Source organism: Rhinatrema bivittatum, chromosome 4 (genome assembly GCF_901001135.1).
Source record: "Rhinatrema bivittatum chromosome 4, aRhiBiv1.1, whole genome shotgun sequence".
In the NCBI taxonomy this organism is placed as follows: domain Eukaryota; kingdom Metazoa; phylum Chordata; class Amphibia; order Gymnophiona; family Rhinatrematidae; genus Rhinatrema; species Rhinatrema bivittatum.
The window spans coordinates 449,979,246-450,001,178 of NC_042618.1; the positions used below are offsets into that span (position 1 = coordinate 449,979,246).

The following is a 21,933-nucleotide window of genomic DNA, read 5'->3' on the forward strand; positions in this document are numbered from 1 at the left end:
TACTGTCTAATAAAAGAACTAGTGTATGTCTGTCTCCTAACTGAGCATGACCGGTTGTCCCTCTTGGGATCTTCCCCCGGGGGCGTGGTCATCTGCCACTGGTCCAAGGATCCACCTACAACTCTCCTAAATAACAACAGATTGCTAACTACTATCTGATTGCTACTCCCAACAGATAGCAGCTCCTAACAGATTGCTAACTCCCTAACAGCAATTCCTTAAGTCTGCTTAGTTAATAATATTTTATGGATTTCTCCAGGAACTTGTCCAAACCTTTTCTAAATACAGCTACACTAACTGCCTTAACTACATCCTTCAGCAATGAATTCCAGAGCTTAATTGTGCATTGAGTGAAAAAGAATTTTCTCAGATTTGTGCTACTTATTAGAGTCATGGAGTTGTCCCCTAGTCTTTATATTTTTTGAAAGAGTAAATAACCGATTTACATTTACCTGTTCTGTTCCACTCATGATTTTATAGACCTCAATCGTATCTCTCAGCCAAGCTGAACAACCCCTAATCCTCTTTAGCCTTTATTTATAGCAGAGCTTTCCAAAGTGTGTGTCGCGACACTTTGGTGTGTCACCTGAGGTGTGCCGCGCAAGCCCGGTGCACGTGACACACCGGCAAGTGGGAGCCAATGCGGCCGCCGGTGGAGCTCATCCCACTGGCGGCAGAGCAGCAAAGAATCGTTGTGCTGTGTGCCGCAGACACACAGCCTGAAGATCGGTAAGGCCGTGGTGAGTTCACGTCACCACGGCCCGAAGAAAAAGGGCACGTCTAAACGTGCAGGTGCTCCACCTCCTTCCTGCCCACGCGGCCCCTGAAGAAAAATGTTGCCGGAGCCGCACGGGCAGGAAGGAGATGAAGCAGCCGCGTGCAGAAGAGGAGCCGCGTTGTTGCAGCGGGCGAGAAGAGGCCCGGTAGCAGGGCCCCCACCGCGGATCGGATCGGCCCGAGAAGATCAGGGCCGCTGTAGAGTCGATCCTGCAGCGACCTGTGAAGAGGAGGCCCAGAGGTAAGAGAGAGGCTGAGGGCCCGTAGAGTGCGTGTATTAGCTGAGTTGAGAGATTGGGTGCATGTATGAGCTGAGCTGAGTTGAGAGATTGGGTGCCTGTATGAGCTGAATTGAGAGATTGTGTGCGTGTATGAGATGAGTTGAGAGATTGGGTGCCTGTGTGAGTTGAGAGATTGGGTGTGGGAGTGAGGATATCAATGTTTGCAGAGACAGCATGTGAGAGCCTGTGTGTGTGTGTGAGAGAGACAGCATGTGACAGTGAGAGCCTGTGCATGAGCAAGACAGCATGTGGGAGTGAGAGAGAGCCTGGGTGTGTGAGAGTCAGACAGCATGTGCAAGAGAGAGACTGTGTATGAATGATTGTATGAGAGAGAGAGCATGTGAGAGTGAGAGCGAGAGCCTGTGTGTGTGTGTGTGAGAGAGAGAGAAAGCATGTGAGAATGAGAACCTGACTGTATGTTTGAGGGAAGAAGATAGATGGAGAGAAAAGAAATAGAAAAAAAGACAATATGAAATGAATTGGCAAAAAAATAAGAAAGGGGAGGTGGAACAAAAAAGCCTGGGACCAACCAATTAGAAAACTAAGATCAGACAGCAAAGGTAAAAAAAAAAAAAAAGAAATAAATTACTTTTTACTGATTGGCACATGTAATCTTTGTTAATGTCAAGAGTAGCACTTTCTCTATGCGGATCTCACAATGTACGAGATCAACATGGAGGAACTGGAAACCCACAGGGCCTGCACAGAGGAGGCAGCAGAATGGGCTTCAGTGCCAATAGCAGCAATCAGCGCCTCCCCAATAGCCATGCGGCATCAGTGGCAGCAGAGGAATGAGAGAGGCTCCGAGGTTGCTGGCAAAAGAAAGAGAGGGGGTCTGCCTTTAGTGTGTGCATGTGTATGAATGGGTGCCTGCCTGGGGGTGTATGTGTGTGAATGGATGGGTACCTGCCTGGGGGATGGTGAGGGAGTGGTGTGAAAATGAATGGGAGCCTGCCTGGGGGTCAGTTTTAGTGTGTGAGAATGACTGGGAGCTTGCCTGGGTGTGTGTGTTTGTGTGAGAATGATTGGGAACTTGCCTGGGTGTGTGTGTTTGTGTGTATGTGAGGGAGCCAGAGAGAGTGTGTATGAGAAAATCCAGGGGAGTAAGAGTTTGTGTGTGGGGTGTGTGTGGAGGGGGAGAGAGTGTCTTAGAGCCTGAGAGTGTGTCAGTGTCTGTGAGAGCGAGAGGTTATGGTGGGTATAAGAGCATGAATGTGTATGTATGTGACAGTGTATGTGTGAGAGAGAATGGACATGTGAGTCTGTGTGAGAGAGGATAACCTCTGGGAAATTGTAAAAAATGTATATGATTTTAATTAATATAAATTCTATTTATCAGTAGTTTTAAAATATTCTTTTATTAGTATGGTTTTACTATTATAACTGATGCTTTATGTTTCTTGATTTTGTTTGTTTTATGAGGAATGGTGGTTCTGTTTTTCCATTGTTAATACACAGAGTCTGGCTTCTTGGAGTTTCCATTTCAGTTTTTGTCTAATTTGTGCTCCTTTATTTTGTATTCTGTATTTGGTGAGGGTCTGTCTCTGCTCTGTGTGTGTGACCATGATGAGAGATTCTGCTAGCATAGGGATCTATAGCAATCGGGTTTGTTTTGTTTCCTCAATAGGTGTTGTATTGGTATTCTAGGACCCAGTGTAATATTTACCCATGCTTTTTCACAGGTAGGGTTATTGTTGTTTGAGTCCTTGGTGTTATTACTGTTATGTTACAATGGGATTGCAGTATAGATTTTGAGTGTCTTTTTTGCGAGGTTTTATTTTAGTTCACAATGTGCCTGGCAGTGGAAGGTGTTTGTGCTGCTGTTACTGTGAGGTGTCACCAGCATTTGAAAATATCTTTTAGTATGATGAGCTCTAAGGAAAACATCCAAGCTCCATTGTTTGGGGGAATTTAAGTGGATGCACAGAGTTACAGAACTGGAGGTGCAGGATTTATATTGACATTCTGACCCTTCCTATAAATTCCAGATTTCACTCTCATAGCCATATAGAATTAGTTGAATGAGGCTATCAAATAATTATATAGTGTGAAACTGGCCAGCTTTTTAAAATTATGCAGAAGACCCTTTGGACTTTTTTATTAACACCAAATATTCAAAAGCTGTGTTCATCCCATCAAGCTCATATATCTCATTAAAGAGGTAAATTGAATAACACAATAACTTTGTTTTATTATTGTTACTCATAAATTATAACAATAACATTAATCTTGGAATATTATATATTTTTAATATAAACGAAAGGTTTTCACAAGATATGTTGTCGTGAAACATTTTATTATGTATATATTTAAGGAAACATACATAAATTGTCGAAATACATTTCGTTCATTTAACCTTTAACCTCCGGTTTGCTTGTAGACTAATTACTGTGTCCCGAAATTATGTTTGTCTAAAAAGTGTGTCACCAACATGAAAAGTTTGGAAAGCTCTGATTTATAGGGTCCATCCCCTTTATCATTTTGGTTGCCCTTCTCTGTACCTTCTCCAGTACAACTGTATCTTTTTTGAAATGTGGATCCAGAATTGCACACAGTACTCCAGGTGCACCATGGATCGATACTGAGGCATTTTATTCTCCATTCCTTTCCTAATAATTCCTAACATTGTTTGCTTTATTGACTATCACCGCACATTGATCCAAGGATTTCAAAGTATAGTGCAGTTTTGTGCCAGGTCCTTTTCTAATATGGAGCCTAACATTGAGTAATTACAGTGTAGGTTACTTTTCCCCATGTACATCACTTTGCAATTGTCCACATTAAATTTCATCTGCCATTTAAATGCCCGGTTTTCCAGTTGTGCAAGGTCTTCCTGCAATTTTTCACAATCTGCTTGTGATTTAACAACTCAGAATAATTTTGTGTCATCTACAGATTTAATCACTTCATTCATCTTTCCCCTTTCCAGATCATTTATAGTTGTGCTCATAAGTTTACATATCGCTGCTAGAATTTGTAAAAGGTGTAGCATTTTAGGAAAACATGAACGATCAGACAAAACACATCTTATTTTAATGTTTCAAATTAAACTGTTAATCACACAATAGCACAATCAATGAAGGAATAAAAAAATAACAAAATGGTCATGTTCAAAAGATATTCAAATTGAGGGGAGGCTCTGTCATTGATTATATAAGGAGGAAACTGGAACCGTAAGTCAGTGTCATCTCCGCAGGCCTCCCCTCGATTTGAATATCTTAGTTTGAAAAGTCGGCCCGATACAGTGATCAGAATCTGGTTTTTGTTTTGTTTTCACTACTCTTGGAAGCTCATTCTACCCTGGATAACCCTCAGAAGGGTGCCCTGCTCTAAACACCGACGTTTTCTCCTGCAGTACATGGACACTATTATTGGTTTATGCATTGGAAACCTTCTGCCATTATTATAAGTTGATTTTCTGGGCCTCTGTCCCTCCCGACACAGCCCATGTGGTGAAACACGGTCCATGTTGGGGGACCTAAACTTTCTCTCAACTACTCACGAATAAAAGGTGGAAACGCTTAATTTAAAATCCTCCTTCGCTTCATTTTCTCGATTAATTCAGTATAAGGATCCGTGAACTCTTAGCGCTATACCATCCATAATTGCGGTTTCTACCAATTATGTATACCGCTCATCTCCACTTCCTATTTCCTGTTCAGAAGTTTACATACCCTTAGTTCTTAATATTGTGTATTTCCCTTGTTTGCATCAATAACATTTTGCAGTCTCTTGTGATAGTTGCGAATGAGGCCCATTCTTCTTGGCAAAACGCCTCCAGATCCTATAAAGACGTTGTCTAGCATGAACTGTACATTTGAGTTCTCCCCAGAGAGGCTCAATAAAGTCAAGGTCAGGAGGCTGTGATGGCCACTCAAGAACCTTCACTTTCTTCTGCTTCAGTCACTGAAGGGTCAGCTTGGGCTTATGTTTCAGATCATTACATAGAAACATAAAAATGATGGCAGAAAAGGACCAAACGGTCCATCTATTCTGCCTAGCAAGCTTATGGTAGTGTCTGCCTCGCTGTACAGGTCACCCCAGACCATAAAAGTCAGGGCCCTTGTTGGTTGCTGTCTAATTCCCCATTACCTCTTTCTATTGAAGCAGAGAGCAATGTTGGAGTTGCATCAAAAGTATCAGGCTTATTGGTTAAGGGTAATAACATTGTAATGTTGGAAAGTCAGTGTGCCCCATGTGCAGCTTCCTGGCTGAGGAATGCAAATTCTCCTTGAATATTTTCTGATAAAATGCTGCATTCATCCTGCCATCAATTTTGACTAAATTCTTTGTGCTGCTGCAGCGCAGACACCCCCAAAACAGCAGAGATCCACCTCCATGCTTCACAGTAGAAATGGTGTGCCTCTCTTTATAGCGTTTGATTGTGACCATAAAGTTCAATTTTGGTCTCATCGCTTCAAATTATTTTGTTCCAGATGTTTTAAGGCTTCTCTAGATGCTGTTTGGCATATTGTAAGCAGGCTGTTTTGTGCCATTGGTGCAGCACTGGCATTTTACTGGCAATTCTACATGCAGTCCATTTTTGTTCAAGTATCTCCTTATTGTGCATGCTAAAACACCCACACCACTTTGTTTCAGAGAAGCCTGTATTTCTATAGAAGTTGCTTGTGGATTTTCCTTTGTATCATAACAAATTTTCGTAGCAGTTGTGTCTAAAATCTTTATTGGTCCAGCTTAGTATGAACAGAACCCATAATTTTCCACTTCTTGGTCAGAATTTGAACAGTACTGATTGGAATTTTCAAATCTTTGGTTATCTTTTTATATCTTTTTCCTGATTTAAAAAGTTGAACTACTTTTGCTCGCAGATCCTTTGACAGTTCTTTTGCTTTCCACATGCTTCAGTAACCACCAAAGTCAGTGCAGCCCTGGATGAAATGCACAAGGGTTTCTCAAGACCTAAGAAACGTATTGACTATTTATACACAGACACTAATTACAATTAAACAAGGCACAGGTATGGATACCTACCCTTCATTGCCATCTCAACCTGTGTGTGTCAACTTGAGTGTATATTATCAGCCTAAACATTCAAGGGTATGTAAACTATTGAACAGATACTGATATACCACAATCAGACATATTTATACCACCCTACATGCAGCGGAAGAGTAAATTTTTTTTCTTCTTTAATTGGACCTCATACATAGGCATCATAAAATGCAAGTTAGCATGTTGATGAAAATGCCAAGTTTTATAATCATAGGTCATATAATGAAACTTTTTTTATGCTTCAGTGCTGCAGTGCAAAAGTTCATTTTTTGTCGACTTTCATATATAGTTCAATTTACTTAGCTTAATAGCTTGATAGTGTGAAGAAACGCCGTGCTGCCAAGATGTACAAGGCTCATCTTATTTGCCCGACACGGAACCGTGTTTCGGCTTCGCCTTCATCAGGGGGCCGAATTTAGCTGAAAAAGGAACAAAGAAATTCACCAAATATTCAAAAAAATCAATGTAATAAAGAAAAACGATGTGGAATCAACATTTTTAGAACAGCGGCTTGACTTGCCGACCTGCCGGTAAAGCATTTCCTCAGCAGGGGTGCCAGAGTTGGTGCCATTTTTTTAAGGATCAAAGGGCCAATGAGACACTACCACGTAAATTGATGTCATAAATGATTGACAGCAAAAATTTAAATGATTGAATACCATTCAATCGATAAATTCACTCTTTACTCTTCCACTGCATGTAGGGTGGTATAAATATGTCTGATTGATTGTGGTATATCAATATCTATCACTTTGGATGTTTGAACGACTGAGACCACTTCCTCAACTTTTTTTGAGAGTTCTATTGTAACTATTGAACAAAACCATTTTATTATTTCCCTTATTGCTATGGTTTGTTTAATGATTGTGTTATTCTGTGATGCATAATAGTTTTAGTTTGAAACACATTAAAAATAACAGACGTGTTTTGTCTGATCACATGTTTTCTTAAAGTGCAACATATCTTACAAATTCTGCCAGGGGTACGTAAACTTATGAGCACAACTGTATAAATACGTTAAAAAGTACCAGTCCCAGTATAGATCTGTGAGGCATTCCTCTATTTACCTTTCTTCATTGAGAAAATTGACCATTTAGTCCTACTCTATTTTCTGTCTTAACCAGCTTACAGTCCACTTTGTGTACTAAACATGGTTTATTTGCACAAATCATGTTTTGCACATAAAGTACTATTTATATGCTAAAAACATGTTTTGTGCAGAAAGCATGTTTCTGCTCATAAAGTACCGACTACAAGCTTCACCACTTGATTAATACTAGTGCTGGAAACTTTATTCCACCTCAGACCAGGATTAGAATTCAGCCCTAAGAAAACATGAGTTATGTCAGCGTTTCTCTCTGCCTTCGGGAGTAATAGCTAATGATTTCATTTGCAGGGGGTTTCCATGAGAGGGTGCCAAACACATTTTTTTGTAGGCAAAACTTGCTGCATCGGAAGTAAGGCTTGCGCACAAAAAATGCACATAACTGCGGGTGAAACTGTGCACACTTTATTATATTGGGTCCTTTATTGCCAGTATTGCTGCAAGTCATCAAGTTGTGTTGCATTTCTTTCAGCACAGGAAAAATGTTTTTTCCTCACATATTAAATCCTTACATTGTATAGCAAATTTGACTTCCTTAAATTGTGTTCTCTGTAGAGAACAGATGAATTAACTATGACACGTGGGTGACGTCATCCGATGGTACTGAACAGTCCCATCTAAGTTCATAGAGCTTTCGCTTTCTGAGCATGTGTGGGATTTCTCAAGCAGGCGTTTACTTTATTTATTTATTTTGAATTTATATTCTGCTTTTTGGCACTTCAAAGCAGATTACAATATTTTCCGGTGTATAAGTTGTGTTTTTTTCCTCCAATTTTTGTTGGTGTGACTTATACACCAGTGCGACCTAGCTGCTGTTTTTTCTCTCTTGCAGTGTTTCCTTACCATTCCCTCCATGCAGCCTCCCGAACTCAACCATGTCAGCTGCACATTCACTACCTGCCTATTGCGCATGCTCCTCCAGCCATTAACTCTGTCGCATGCATGACAAAGAGGTGCGACTTATACACCGCTGCGACTTAAAACACCGGAAAATACGGTATATTCAGGTACTGTATGCATCTCATTAAGTACAGTACCTGATATCCACAGGGCTCACTAGTCTTGTCAGTGGATATTAAAGCTAAGTGTAGCTAAGTGGTCAGTTCTCTAAGGAGGCAGGTACGTATTTAGTAGACATTCTAGAAAGAATATCTCTTTTTTTTTTTTTTTTTTTAATTAATAGCACTGAAATGTGTAGTTTTGGGGGCTGCCAAGGCAGAGCAGCAACTAAATAATTAAAGTATTAAAGATATAGAGAAAAAACATTTTTGGAGATAGGGTACATATCTATGCTGAAGCTCAGACCAAAAAAAAAAAGGCAATGCCAGTGTGGGAATTCCTGCACATGCTCAGTAGAGGAAAGCTCGGAGCATAGAGAGAGTGGTCCATTCGGCGCCTTTGAATGATGCCACCCATATGTTATGGCTAATTCAAATTTATTTAAAATGCTTTCTAGCCTGCACTTTCCATTCCACATTTAGCCCTGGATTGTCTAAGTTCTCAGAACTTAGAAAAACCGGCAGTAATGGGGGGCCCGAAGCCGGGGGCGGGCCTGCGAAAGCCGGCAGCGATCGCACGACCGCGGTGCAATCACTGCCGGCTTTCGCAAACCAATAGCGCCACCGTGAAAGGTGGCGCTATTGGCCCTGTTACTGACGGCGATAGGGGTCCTTACCTTTTCGCCGTCAATGATATCTTCACGGCATCCGCCCTGACTCCTCCCCTTCCAGTGCGGATGCCACCCAGAACCCGCCCTGATCTAGGTATCTCTGGTATATATGCGGAGCCTGACAAGTTTGGCTCTGTCTCCACCTGCTGGTGCGGATGCAAAACCCAGGAGTCTGGACTGATCCGGTACGTACAGGGAAGCCTAGGTTTTGTGGTTTTTTGTTTTTTTTTTACCAGCAGAGAATGTTTAGAGTGGGTCACCCCTTTGGGAACTCTTTCAGGGGCAACTAGGGACTTTGATGTCTGTGGCTATTTACTTGGAGACGGGGTGGGATTTAGGGACAAGGGTTACTGCTTTAGTTATTTTGAGTTATCTGTGGCTTGGGCCACATTTACTGATAGTTGTGTTTTATGCTAAATTATGTATGGTTTAATTATGATGTTCTTTGTATTTCCTAAGTATTGTATTTGTGATATGTATTGTGTGCTATTGATATTATGTAACGTGTGTTGTAACGTGTGTTGTGTAGGTTTCCTAGATAAAGGCATGACTCAACAACCAAAGTTAAATAATATAATAGCAAACAATAGTGCAAATATTAAAATGTGAGCTGGATGTAATGGCATAAATTGGTAGCCATTCTAAAATGTGCCTTTTTAACACAAGGTTGAGCTGCTCAAACGCTTTCCAGAAGATGCAAAGACAGAGGAAGGTGTTGCCAGGGAACTTCAGCTGGTCAGGTAAAATGGTGTACTACTCTGCATATATGATTCTGTTTGCTTAGGGGACTCACAGTTGTATTTACTAAACTTAGCATGTGTGTTTTCAACAGATTCAGTTATAAAATCTCATAAAAGAGAGAATTTGTTTAAGTAACTTCAATGCAGTAGTATTAGTGTTAGTAAATACAAATTAAATAAGTATCTCTATATGCAGAGGGAAAGGAAAGAGGGAAATGAGCAACCAACCTAAACTGAAGAGAAATTTCCTAGCTTGGTGATGGAGCTCCTTTCTTTGAAGTCTAGAAGATACTAGTTGAAAACCAAGATCCCCACACTAGAACAGTTAGTCATAACACTGTAGATTTCCATACTAGCATGGAATCCTCCCAAACCCAGCTGACTCTAGTGTCTGCTTTCAACCCATTTCCTCCAGACCTTTCCACCTTGGATGGACTCAAATACATATTTGCAGCTTTCAAGCAAATTAGGGCTCATGTTTTTCCAATTACCATGCTGCTCATTTTTTCCACTTCATACTATTTTTAAAAATAAGAGTGATGTTTTGGATTCCTATGTGTGCAGAATGAGAAACTGCAGTGCAACACTAATGCAAGCATTAAAAATGTATTGGATTGCCTCTATGTTTTGTTGTTTGGAAGTCAATAAAAAGATAATTATAAAAAAAAATGTATGTACCATTTATTTCACTATTTCATATTCCATTACTTATGTTGCAGATTAACCAATAACCGTTTAGAGAAGGAAAAAGCAGAACTTGTTCACCAGATGGAAGAGTATAGACAGCATCTTGGTGTGTCTACAGGTGGAATAACTACAGCTGGTAAACGCCTCTATCTATTAAAAATACTACAATAGTTCTATCAGCAAACATATTATATGCAAAACTTATAGAAAGCAGAGTTGCTTACCTAAAACAGGTGTTCAAGGACAGCAGGATGTCAGTCCTCACCCATGGAAGTCATCATCCAATGGAGCCCAGCCCAGAAAACGTATGTCAAAGTTTCTAGAACTTTGAGCCTCTCAGAGCATGCCCAGGCATGCATTATATCACACGTCCACACGGGGTTCCTTCAGTCTTATAACATAGAAGTAGAAGGGAAAAAATACAAAGTGGAGACCCAACTTCATGGGGAGGCAGATGGGTCTCATAAGGACTAACATCCTGCTGTCCTCTGAGAACACCAGTTACAGGTAAGCAACTGTTTTCTCTAAGGACAAGCACGATGGCAGTCCTCACATATGGGTGAATCCCTAGCTACAGGCGCCCCCCCCCCCAACAAAAAAGAGGAACAATAGGTGCCAATGGACAACAACAACAAGGGAAATTTGATTTTTACCTGCTAATTTTTGTTCCTGGAAAACCACAGATCAGTCCAGATGCATGGGTTTTTCATCCCTACCAGCAGATGGAGACAGAGAAGAAAAGCTTTACTGACACTGTACTTAACATAGTGTGGCACCTGCAGTCCCCCTCAGTAAGAACTGTATTCAAGCCAAGATGAGATCAAAGTCAAAAACTAATTTCACCCTCCCCTAAATCGAGCTGCAGAAATGTTGAGCCCCCCCCCAAAACTGGAGCCCTTTTATTAATAAAAGGGAATGAAAACTCTCAAACCACAAAACAATTTCTCCACCATTTACACACAAAAGAGAAATTAGTCTTTCTAGAGCGAGCGGGGTTCTGGACTGATCTCTAGTATTCCAGGAACGAAAATTAGCAAGTAAGAACCAATTTTCCTTTCCTGTTCATACCTCAAATCAGTCCAAATGCATGGGATGTACCCAAGTTCCCCTAAACCAGGCAGGAAAGAGAAAGACCAACTCACAGCACATACGCTCTAAACTCTGCATCCTCAGGTGCCTGAACATCCAGTCAGTAATGTCTGGTGAAAGTGTATAGTGAAGACCAAGTCACCGCCTGACAGATCTTCTGCGGGGAAACCATATGATACTCCACCCAGAAGGTTGCCTGCACTCTAGTAGAATACATACACAACCCCTCAAGAATCAGCAGTCCTTTACAAATACATGCCAGTATAATTGCCTCCTTCAGCCACTATGCAGTTGTAGCTTTTGAAGCCTTACATCCTTTCTTCGCTCAACTAAATGGAATGAAGAGATGATCAGTTCACTAGAAACTGTTGGTGACCTCGAGATAACACAACAAGGCCTGATGGACATCCAACAAATGAAGCTCCGTCATATGTGGAGCCACCTAATCCAAATTACTAAATATGGGGAGGTCCACTATCTGAGGTGAAAGGTGGATACCACCTTCGGTAAAAAAGGAAGGCACCCTGCTCAACACCCCATCCTCAGTAAACTGAAGAAAGGGATCCCAACACAAGGCCTGAATTTCCGAAATCCTTCTGGCCAACAAATTGCCATCAGGAAAACTATCTTCAGGATCTTTCAGTAATGTCTGTCTCAATGGCTTGAACGGAGAACAACAGCATATCCATATGACCAAGTTAAGTTTCCCTGAGGGACTCATTCTGCGTACCAGTGGTCGCAACTGTTTCACCCTTCTGAGATACACCGTGCACCTTACCACAAAATCAGCCTTATACTGCCACCTGAACTCTAAGGGACGTATAAGCAAAGCCTTTCACTAGGGCATTCTGCAAAAAGGCCAAAATATGAGACATTGAAGCTCGAATAGGCTCGACTCTCTCCTTGAGACAGCATGCCTTGAACACCCTTCACACCCTGACATATAAGCCAAGGAAGTCTAAGGTCTTCTAGCCTGTAGTACGAAGGTAATGACCTCTTCTGAATATCCCTTCATTTGCAAATGATGCCTTCCAAAAGCCAGTCTGTGAGACAAAAGCAATCCACCTGATCCAAGAAAATTGGTCCCTGACGAAGCAACCTTTGAAGATGCCCGAAGTCTTAAGGTACCATCCACTGCGAGATTTACCAGATCCGTAAACCATGGCTGATGTGGCCATTCCAGAGCCATGAGAATCACCCTCCCTGCATGTCTCTCGATACGTCATTACACTCTTCCTATCAGGGGTCTCTGAGAGAAGACGTATAAAAGTATCCCCACCGGCCATGGGAGGATCCAGAGGGCCGAGTCCCTCTGATCCAATCTCTTGCCTGTGACTGAAAAAGCGGCGTGCTCCCAGAGCTGCCAGGTGGGGTTCCACCCAACTGAAAAGCTCCTGGACCTATTGAGATACCATGATATTCCAACGACTGAGTTGGGACCACAGGTTCACCACCCAGCCCAGGGTCCGGAACCTCTACAGGACTCGCTGTACCGACTGTTGATATTGGACCTATAACTTTGCTCAAATGAGCTAGTCATCTAGGTAAGGGTGCACCAAGATGTCCTACTTTGGCAAAACTGTGGCTACCACCACCATCACCTTGGTGAAGGTCCGAGGTGCTTTCGCTAAACCAAACGGGACCACGCAAAACTGAAAATGGTCTCCCAGTACCATGAAGCGTAGGAATTTTTAAATGTTCTGCTCTGATGGGTATGTGCAGATAAGCTTCTGTTAAATCCAATGATACCAGGAATTCCCCTTTGTGAACCGCTATAATCACTGAAAACAAAGTCTCCATTCAAAACCATGGCACCTTGACAACCACATTCACCTCTTTCAGATCCAGACGGATAGGTTTCTTCCTTCTTTGGAACCACAAAATAGATGGAATACCTACCTTTTTCCCACTCTCCCGGGGGAATGAGAACTAACACCTCCAGGTGCCTTAGTCAATCTAACATGGTGCAAACTGCCTCTCTTTTGACATAGGATGCACAAGGGGAAATCATATAGGTTTCTCAGACTGGATGAGAAAATTCTGGAAAATGTACTAGGGCAAATTGTCAAACTAAAGAGTAGAAAATCACCTGGACCTAGAGGGTATACATCAGTTTGAAAGAACTGAGAAATGAAATTGCAGACCTGCTATTGGAAATTTGTAAACTATCAGTAACATTTTCTCTGGTACCTGAAGATTGGAGGGTTGCCAATGTAACATCAATTTTTAAAAATCAAGGGGTGATCCAGGAAACTACAGACCAGTGAGTCTGATGTCTGTGCTGGGCAAAATGGGAGAAACTATCATAAAGAAAACAAATTGCTGAACATATGGATACGGCTTAGTTTAATTGGTCAAAGCCTACATGTATTTAGCCAAGGGAAGTCTTGCCTCACAAATCTGCTACATTTTTTTGAGGGTGTAAATAAACATATGGATAAAGGTGAGCCAGTTAATATAGTGTTTCTGGAGTTCCAGAAAGCATTTGACAAAATGCCTCATGAAAGACTTCTTAGGAAATTATCAGCCATGGGGATAGGGGGCAGTGTCCTATTGTGGATTTGGAACTAGTTAAAAGATAGAAAACAGAGTAGGGCTAAATTGTAAATTTTCCCAATGGAGAAGGGTGAAAAGTGGAGTATCCCAGAGATCTCTTCTGGGACCACTGGTTTTTAATTTTTTTTTTTTTTTTGGAAAGTATTTATTTGCTGACTACACAAAATTATTCAAAGTTGTTAAATCACAACAGGATTTCGAGAAATTGCACGAGAACATTTCAAAACTGGGAGACTGGGCATGCAAATGTCAAATTAAATTTAATGTGGCCAAGTGCAAAGTGATGCACTTAAGAGTAACCCAATTATGGCTACACGATGCAAGGTTCTGCAGTAGGAGTCACCACTCAGAAAAAGGATCTAGGTGTCATCATTGAAATCTTCTGCTGTGAGCGCAGTAGCAGCCAAGAAAGCAAATAGAATGCTAGAGATTATTAGGAAAGGAATGGAGAATAAAACAGAATATCATAATGCATCTATTACTCTATAATGTGACCTCATCTTGAGTATTGTGTGCCATTCTGGTCACCACATCTTTAAAAGATATAGCAGAATTAGAAAAGGTACAGAGAAGGGTGACCAAAATGATAAAAAGAATGGAACAATTCTCCTATGAAGAAAGGCTAAAGAGGTTAGGACTCTTCAGCTTGGAGAAGGTTCAGTTGAGAGATATGATGATAGGCTATAGAATGAGTGGAATGGAATGAGTAAATATTAATCAGTTGTTTACTTTTTCAAAAATACAAATACCAGGAGACATACAATGCTACCTCCTGCACCCTTCTTAGCTAGAAAAGCCTTGGCAGGAGAATTTCAGTGAAAAAGGTATCCGACTTGTCTGATCCCTCAGCTTCTTTGCCATCTTGTACACAAGCAGTGACTTGGGTGATCAGGGATAATAGAGGAGAGGAATTCCTCCCCCCACCCCCCCCAATTCAGCCTGCTCCCTTACACATGCAGACAAAATGGCTGCCATTCCCAGGTCTTTCGAGAGAGCTGGATTGTCTGCCCCTGTCGCTTGGGTTGCTCTCCTGCCTTCCAGTATCATGCTGGCCATTGTGGAGGAACTGCTGCTGCATAGCCCCAATGCACTCAGCCAAAATCACTTGTCACCACATACCCGGCTGCTTTTCCCGTGTTCTGCAGACGCCTTGATGGGCTTTGGCTGCATGCGGGCTTCTGCTGCATGTACTACAAACAGGGAAGGACCCCCTCCTCAAGATTCACCAGATCTGCAGCACAGAGCTCAGGCAACCCCAGGTCACAATCGCTGGAGCAGCCGCTAGATCTTTCCTTGCCCTGACTACTCTCCTGAGCAGAGCAGACATGTCCTTGTAATTTTCTTTTCTTTTTTCAACTGTTTAAATGTTGCAACCCTCGCTGCCAGACGTCTCCACTACGCCCACGTTACCTCTTTGGCGACTCCCTCTTTGCTTGATGGAAGATTGGCCGCCACGGCGTCATCTTGCCGACCTCCTCCGGCGTCCCCGGACCGGCTAGATGCTGCACTCCACCATGTTTCCCAGAAGCCTAAGGGCGCGTGCGTGGCGCGTCCCCGACTCCAGTACCAGCAGTGGCGTGAACCTCAGGGGCGTCCCCCTGAGATGACGTCATCCTCACCGGATACTTAAGGTCTCTGAATTCGCTAACTAATCAAGTTAGCAAAGGATCGGAAAGGGTTCCTAGCTTCCTCCAGGTATCGCTGCGGATGGGATTCGCTCTCCGCATACCTTGTTACTCTGCCTCCTTGGACTTTAGCAGAGGTACTCACTCCTCGGGGGCCTCGCTCTCTCTCTTGTTTTTCAGGTCGCAGTCTGGAACCGATACTCACTCCTCGAGGGCCCACGTTCCCGGACTTGCTACTGAATACCACTTCTGCCAGGAAGTCTTCACTGCCTACTACACCAGTGAGTTACCATCTCTCTCTCAGCGTTCCCTGAAATCAGTACGCGCTCCTCAAGGGCCTAATTCATTTCCAGCACCTGGGCTGCTTCTAAGAGTCTATTGTGTGAGTGTTACCGTCAAGGTTCTGTTCCTGAACTCTGCATACCCTGCCTACTCACTATATTCAGTTTCTCTACAGCTCAGTTATCTAGGATCGCTGTTCCAGTATCTGAGGGACTACAGCCCAGCCGGGTGCTTCCAGCTCACTACTGCCACACTGGTGGTTTGATATACTGTTTAATAAAAGAACTAGTGTGTGTCTGTGTCCAAACAATGAGCCTGACCGGTGGTCCCTCTCGGGATCTTCCCCCAGGGGCGTGGTCATCTGCCACCGGCCCAAGGATCCACCCACAACTATCTCAAACACAACATTAAACACCCACAACAAATACAGAGGCAGTATCAGATTACAAAATATCATACATCTTATAACAGCAAATACCTACTGAAATTGTAGGTTCTGGATTTAAGTTTTCTACCTAAGAGCCTAAATTTGGCTTCCAGAACCTCCCTCCCACATTTTCCTATGTCGTTGGTGCCCACATGTACCACAACAGCCGGCTCCTCCCCAGCACTGTCTAAAATCCTATCTAGGTGACGCGTGAGGTCCGCCACCTTTGCACCAGGTAGGCATGTTACCAGGCGATCCTCACGCCCACCAGCCACCCAGCTATCTACATTCCTAATAATCGAATCACCAACTATGATGGCCAACCTAACCCTTCCCTCCTGGGCAGTAGGCCTTGGGGAGATATCCTCGGTGCAAAAGGACAGTGCATCACCTCGAGAGCAGGTCCTTGCTACAGGATCCTTTCCTGCTGCACCAGGTTGATGCTCTCCAATCATGAGACCTTCTTCCTCCAAGGCAGCACCAGGGCTGCTAGTCTGAAGTTGGAACTTGGCTACTATGTCCCTGAAGGTCTCATCTATATACCTCTCTGTCTGCCTCAGCTCCTCCAGGTCTGCCACTCTAGCCTTCAGAGATCGGACTCGTTCTCTGAGAGCCAGGAGCTCTTTGCATCGCATGCACATGTACAACTTCTCACCGGCGGGTAAAAAATCATACATGTGACACTCGATGCAAAAGACTGGGAAGCCCCCCTCTTGCTGCTGGGCTGCTGCCTTCATCTCAATTTTGTTCAGTTCCTAGTTAAGTTTTAGGTTGCTATGGGAGTAGGAATGTGTCTAATTAACGTCCTTTAAATGCATTAGTGAATTCACTATATGTCTGGTAGTGGCCTACAAGGGACTGATCAAACTCTCAAAGTTTTTGTTGGGTTTTTTTTTTTGTGAAAGTGGCACCTACCTATAAATTAAAGGATGAGCAAGGGGTGGGAGGGTTGAGAAATCCAAACAGTCTAACTTCAGTTAGTCAGCCAGAGTGACTCGCTGCTCTCTTGATTATCAAATGTTGGTACCTAATCAAACCAAATCACACTACCTCAACACCTTTCCAAGGTGAGTAACTGAACTGACCTTTTCAGCCTTTTCACTTAGGTATACACTGCTCCTAGCTTATTTCTAGCTTCTGGCTACTTTTTTTTTTTTTTTAATATAAACCCTCGGTTCTGCTTACTAGTTGTCTTACAGACTTTTAAAAATAAACACACTAACTACTGCTTACTAGCTGCCTTACTGACTGACCATTTAAAAATACAGTCTAACTTGTTTATTCGCTGCCTTACTATTAAAAGCACAAACACACTAAATAATATTCCCAAATAGTTAACTTTGCCCCAATACTTTTGAAAAAGACAATGTCCCAAGCAAAAACTTACTGATTCCTTTCAGCCACCAGCAAGGTGATCCTCTCCTCTCAGTGCTCCCACTGGAATATCTTTAGTATTTAGGGTGTGGGTGCCCCAGAACCTGCAGTATATATATATATATATAAATATATATATATATATATATATATATATACACAAATGATCTAGAAAGGAATTCAATGAGTGAGGTAATCAAATTTGCAGATGATACAAAATTATTCAGAGTAGTTAAATCACAAACAGATTGTGATAAATTGCAGGAGGACTTTGTGAGACTGGAAAATTGGGCATCCAAACGGCAGATGACATTTAATGTGGATAAGTGCAAGGTGATGCATATAAGGAAAAATAACACATGCTGTAGTTATACGATGTTAGGTTCCATATTAGGAGCTACACCCAGGAAATACATATAGGCGTCATAGTGGATAATACATTGAAATCGTCGGCTCAATGTGCTGCGGCAGTCAATTATTAGGAAGGGAATGATGAATAAAACGGAAAATGTCATAATGCCTCTGTATCGTTCCATGGTGAGACTGCACCTTGAATACTGTGTACAATTCTGGTCGCCGCATCTCAAAAAAGATATAGTTGCGATGGGGAAGGTACAGAGAAGGGCATCCAAAATGATAAAGGGGATGGAACAGCTTCCCTATGAGGAAAGACTAACGAGGTTAGGGCTGTTCAGCTTAGAGAAGAGACGGCTGAGGGGGGATATGATAGAATCATGAGAGCTCTAGAACGGGTAAATGTTAATTGGTTATTTACTCTTTCGGATAATAGAAGGACTAGGGAGCACTCTATGAAGTTAGCATGTAGCACATTTAAAACTAATCGGAGAAAATTCTTTTTCACTCAACACAATAAAATTCTGGAATTTGTTGCCAGGGGATGTGGTTACTGCAGTTAGTGTAGTGGGTTTAAAAAAGGTTTTGATAAGTTCCTGAAGGAGAAGTCCATTACCTGCTATTAATCAAGTTGACTTAGAAAATAACCACTGATATTACTACATCAGTATCATGGGATAGACTTAGTTTTTGGGTACTTACCAGGTACTTGTAGCCTAGATTGGCCACTTTTGGAAACAGGATGCTTGGTCTGACCCAGTATGGCAATTTCTTATGTTCTTACTTGCAAAGGAGTTAATTATTGGATGTTCTGTTCATATTCTTTTAATGTGTGGTTTTACTATTATGATTTTATTTCTTGATTTTATTTGATTTTTATGAGAAATAGTTATGATTCTGTTTTTCTATTATTGGGCTGGAGAACACACTTATTCAAATAAAAAGCTGACACCAGCTATGAAAGGGTCTTCCAGAAGAGACTTCCTTCTGCCGGTTGTTGGAGAAGGGTCGGAGGAGAGGCCATCTGATGCCTGCTCATCCAAAACCTCAGAGGATCCTCCTTCCAGGGTTAAAGAGGGAACCTCTTTACTGTCATCGACATGGGGATGGATCTCCTGGTGCTCAATCCCTGGCCAGTGGTACCAGAATGACTGACCGGGTAAGCCTGGATGCCGAGGCATCACCTATCTTCAGGGGAGTTTCCTCCAATGAAGTGTGGATGGCCACCAGACTGGTAGGCTGCGGCTCTAATGCCCAACGAGGCATCGATGCTACTGCAGGTGCTAGTAAGACACAGATGAGTGCTTGTAGGAAGTCTAGCAGTGGCTCACGAAGTGACTGTGCTGATCCCGGTGCCATCTGTGCTCAGAGACGTGGCCTTGTAGCACCTTCTGCACAACACGTTGCACTCATTTCTCCAGCTCCTCCTCAAAAATTGCCAATGCCAACCCTGACTAGAAGACAGCAGGAGTGACCAGATACTCCTTCAGAACAGAAAGATGGATCAGTGGCCAACATTTAGACTGTTGGAGGCCATAGCAAACACCAGGGAATTGCAGAGGACTGGCACTCCTCACCACGGAGTCACTTCGGGGGTTTCTCAGCCAAAACTAGAGCATCCCCATGCCTAGGACTGATGCCAGTACTTGTTTGGCTTCCCTCAATGCTCGGCATAGTTCTTCTCCAGTGCAAAGATCGAAGACGACTAACTCAATGTCTTAGGCCATTGCCCATCTTCTCCAGGCTGGTCTCTGGAATCCATGACAGTCATTGTCACCACTGGAGCCAATGGCCCTGCTGCTATCGATGGCTCGATGGTCATCGGTACAGCTTCAAAGTCCCTCGATGTCGATGCTACCAATGGATTAGTCTTCCAGTGCCCAAAGAATTGGAAAAAGAAAAAACTGAAGGGATCCCACATAGATGCTTACAATAATGCATGCTTGGCCATGTTCAGAGAGGCTCAATCAAAGTTTTAGAAACATTGACATGTTTTTCATCCATTAGATGTCAGCCATGTTTGAGGACTACCATCCTACTGGTCCTCAGAGAAACATTTTTCTATTTTGGCTTAACATTCCTTCCATCCCATGCAGTGCTTCAGCAAGACAGTGAAGAGGATTTGGAGTGGAGGAGTGCAAATTTTCCCATTTGCCTAGAGTAATAAACAAAACTAGCAACTGCAGATGTTCATTTTAGAGAAACATTTTCAAAATCATTTCTGTGGGCAAAACAGGTTTTATTTATTTATTTTTGTAAAATATTTGACCACCGTTCCTATGGTCATGGCGATTTACAGATAAAACATTCATAATTCAAAGTCAATAAAACACATTAAAATAAATCAACAATTACACAAAAACTAATTAAAGTAAAACTAAAATCATCAAAATCTAAACAAAAAAACTCCATCACAATAAAAGAAAATAAAATGACAAAAACTGTGTATCCATCAATTCTTGGGTAAAATATGTGCCTTGAGGGAGTTTAAGCTGTATTTTCATTAAATACCAATTTAAATAACCATGTCTTTAAGTTCTTTTATGTTTTATTATCTGATAGAGTATGCAGATGTTCTGGCATTTTATTGCAGCAAATCAGGCCAGCTACAGATATTTTATCCGCATCTGGAAAGTTCTGTCCGTCAGTGCAGCATAACACAGTGTGTTCCACAATATGTGCCTTTAGCTGCATCCCAAGATGGCATTCCAGGGACAATGTTAGGTCAGGGGAGGAAAATAACACGTAGATTGTATTTTCAAATCGATGCATGATGTTTTCCAGGACAAAATGTGCCTGCACTAAAAGCAAGGGCAAGTGGCCATGGTTAAAAAGTACCTGTGAACTGTGCCCCATATGGCATTTAGGAAATTCTCTCAGTTTCAAACTCTTAACAAAGGCTAAGAAAAATATTCTTATGGCTGTCTGTACAAGTAAACTTTCATTTGAATTAATTTCCAAAAATGGAATTGAAGAATAATTCCAATTGAAATGTTTGTGATCAATAGTGTCATAATGTAGTGCTTTAAGGATATTTCTCACAATTGGATTGAAAAATAATTATACATGGGTACATGTCTGGATTTGGGTAAGAGTGCCTATAGGCAGGGCGGGGGCTACAGCCCACCCCAGGTGTGGGAGAGGATGTCATTCCCAGACACCTACCTAAAGCAGTGTTGGCCCGATCTAACAAAATAATTTCAGCTTGGGGCCTGCACGTTGCATGCTTAAGGCTCTGTCTCGTGCATGGGTTTCCACAGTAACAGGAAGCCCATTGAGATGAGTGGGCAGTGTGCAGGCCCCATGATGAATTAATTTTTTTTAGGTTGTTGCTGCTGTTGCCACCATCGCATAGGGATGGCACTGCTTTAGGTACGTGTCTGGGAGGCAGGCCCAGATAGATCGAGGCATAGCAACAGGCGCCTATCAGAATTTAGCACTGGAGGCAGCTGTCTATGTTGCCTATGCCTAAATCCAGGTCTGCATTTAAGTAAAATTCATTAATGCAAAATACATTTTGCACAGAAAATGATGTTCTTCAGTAAATTCTTTAAACATTTATTAATGGCTTTAGTGTTAGCTTTCTTTATTGAAACAAGGACAAATTTCTGGGGAAGGGGAATAAACCTATGATTAATATTAAATATTATATTTGTTTTCTTGCTTATTTCACCTAATCTGTATTTAGCAACATAACCCACATAGACCTCAAGTTTGCATCAATTTAGTCCACTGTTAAAGGGCATTTATTTTATACAGTGTTTATTGTTTGAAGGTTATGATGAATTTCTAGAAAAAGGAAGAAAACATGACAAACTAATGGCAGAAGTTGTAGACCTGCAAATCCGGGTAACAACATCAGACCTGGAAAAAGAAGGCTTAAAGGTAAGTCTGGGTATTGCTGTATGTGACCAAAGCAAAAATACTATTCTCTGCTAATCTGGAAGTAACTAG

At 42.1% G+C, this 21,933-nt stretch overlaps 1 protein-coding gene across 2 annotated transcripts in view; it reads left to right on the forward strand.

The window, feature by feature from the left end:
* CEP290 (centrosomal protein 290) overlaps positions 1 to 21,933 on the forward strand; it is a 557,889-nt gene that overhangs the window by 514,056 nt on the left and 21,900 nt on the right. For both annotated transcript variants that reach the window (XM_029601651.1, XM_029601650.1), the window contains exons 50-52: positions 9,512 to 9,585; positions 10,305 to 10,408; positions 21,755 to 21,864. In XM_029601651.1, the coding sequence (XP_029457511.1) occupies positions 9,512 to 9,585; positions 10,305 to 10,408; positions 21,755 to 21,864 (288 nt within the window). The remainder of the gene's footprint in view (positions 1 to 9,511; positions 9,586 to 10,304; positions 10,409 to 21,754; positions 21,865 to 21,933) is intronic.